Source organism: Myzus persicae, unplaced genomic scaffold (assembly GCF_001856785.1).
Source record: "Myzus persicae strain clone G006 unplaced genomic scaffold, MPER_G0061.0, whole genome shotgun sequence".
Lineage (NCBI taxonomy): Eukaryota > Metazoa > Arthropoda > Insecta > Hemiptera > Aphididae > Myzus > Myzus persicae.
This window is the reverse complement of record NW_019102424.1, coordinates 361-2,647: the sequence shown is the minus strand read 5'-3', so window position 1 is coordinate 2,647 and position 2,287 is coordinate 361. Positions and strand designations below refer to the sequence as shown.

The window sequence follows — 2,287 nt, the reverse complement described above, 5'->3', positions numbered from 1 at the left end:
AAGAAACAAATGTTGAGACTAGAACAATAAAAATACAGTTACCAGACAAAATAAAAAAAAAGAAAAACATAATACAGAGAAGATACAAATAAAAAGAAAAAATTAATTGATCAAATTAAAAATAATATGTGATTTTAATGATAAAATTTATATGATATGTTACGTAGTTAGTAAAAATTATTGTGAATCTAAGCTCGACTATTATTTATTTTCACTGACAACAATTTATGAAGAACAAAGTATTATATTTTCAATTTTTTTGTCAAAGCAAAAAATTTTGTACCGACAATAATTTTAAAAAAAACTATTAAAACTCGAAATTTTCTTATGCTTATAAATGGCTCAAAAAGAGTCGTAATCTTTCAAAAATATTTTGGTGCATAGAAATTGTTAATATAGATATTCAGGGAAAATGTCAACTCTATTTGGTAATTTTTTTTTTGAGTTGCATTAAAAAACAAAAACAACTATCTTTCATTTTTTGTTTGTTTTTTTCTGAGGCGTTTGAAAACTATTTGGAATTTTTTTACATTTGACCTCTCATAGTACCAACTAGATTCACATTCCTACCAGAAAAGACGATCCAACCAGAGATGGTTTGAAATGATAGACACAAAAAAAACACTAATCATTGTAAAATCAATACTTTCATCACTTTGCTCAGAATCGAAACAAAATCTTTACAAAATGAGTAAAAAAAGAATAAATCATTATAAATCATTAAGTGTAAAGATATTATTAGTGCTTAAAAAGATAGTAATATGAGGGTTTATAAATTACAATATACTTCATTAAAATGATAAAATTATCTATGTAATAATATTATCTATTATGTTCCGAAACATCCCAATTTTACATGGGTATATTTCATATTTTTCCAGTATCACTGATGATTTAAGAATAATATTAATTCAACTTACCGGCTACCATATTAATAATAATAGTAATAACAATATAAAATATCCTAAACTGACATACCGACATACCGACATACCGTCTCCGCTCGGAATCGTTTTTAGTATACAAATATACAATGATTTGATATCATTCAATTCGAATTTAATACCATCCATTACTGTACTTCTTAGAGTCTTAGACACTTAATGTATGGTAGAGCGATATCCAATAACCCACTTTTTTTTATTTCAAATTATAAAATTCTGTTGTGTTCAAAATAAAATGTTTTATTTTTATAAGTGGATAAGTGAAATAATCCTGGGTATATGGAACAATATTTGTGATTATAATTACTTCTTATAAAATAATAATTTACCACAGGCGTATTCGGAAGACCGAAGAATTAGTCTAATTGAGTCGTATAGACAGAGTTAGGGTTGATATTGAGGCTTGGAGCACATTCAACTTCTCTGTGATGTTTCAATATTTTTTCTATTTTCGACTTGGCCGTGTTAGAGAAATGCAAATGTATTCTTTCGAGTTTAAGACATCACGTCTATGTCACGTAATAAAATTAAGATTTCGAAATTGTTTGGATTAATGATCTTAGTTAAATTTAGCCCCAAGTAAAAGGAAAAAACTTCGCAATGTCTACATATCCATTAATCTGAAAAGAAATTTAATAGTACGTGATTGTATACATAATTAAAGGAAAATGTATGCATATTAAGTTTGTTTATGGGTTAAGCATTGACGGTAAGAACTGGCTGAGTACTCCCATTGATTATAATACATGGTGGTAACCCTCTAGAAATCGTTTCTATCCAACACATGAATATTATATTGATTTCCTCGTTATTTTGTGGAGTCGTTCTGAAAAAAAGTTTTTTTTTATATTAATCATTCACAAATGGATAAGAACAAACATTAATATTACACTTACAAGATAATAAGATCAGAATTAAATGAATGTAATTCCATTAAATCTCTCAAAAACAATGTTTCTGCTATATGTTGTTTTTGTAAATTGAAATCATCAAATTGATTCACTAGAAAATAAATTTAAGTTATTAAAAAAGTAATTTTTGCATTAAGAATAGTTGATTATTATTACACAAATCACCGGGATGAATAATGACATTGATTTTTTAGCTAAAATACATACAAAGTATAATATTTTCCTGTTTTTGGAAATACAATACACAGGTTGTTATAACAGGGTAATAGTGTTATAATAGGGCCAGGAACAAACAATAATAGTTCGTGTGCCCGGGCTCCGATGCGGTTATCACACCTTGTCACACATCAAACCACCTTATTGCGAATAATGTAAAACAAGGGTTATAATAAAGACATCGAGATTCGAGGCGATTAGCGCACACAAATAATA

The 2,287-nt window shown here is 27.2% G+C and overlaps 1 protein-coding gene across 1 annotated transcript; it reads right to left on the bottom strand.

Moving 5' to 3' along the window:
* Positions 1–1,009: 1,009 nt before the first annotated feature.
* LOC111032130 (solute carrier family 12 member 2-like) lies at positions 1,010–1,946 on the bottom strand (the record flags this gene model as incomplete). The annotated part of the gene is made up of 2 exons (XM_022312357.1): positions 1,010–1,770; positions 1,841–1,946. Coding segments are annotated over 2 exons (236 nt in total), but the record flags the coding sequence as incomplete, so codon positions are not given.
* Between the last annotated feature and the right edge of the window lie 341 nt (positions 1,947–2,287).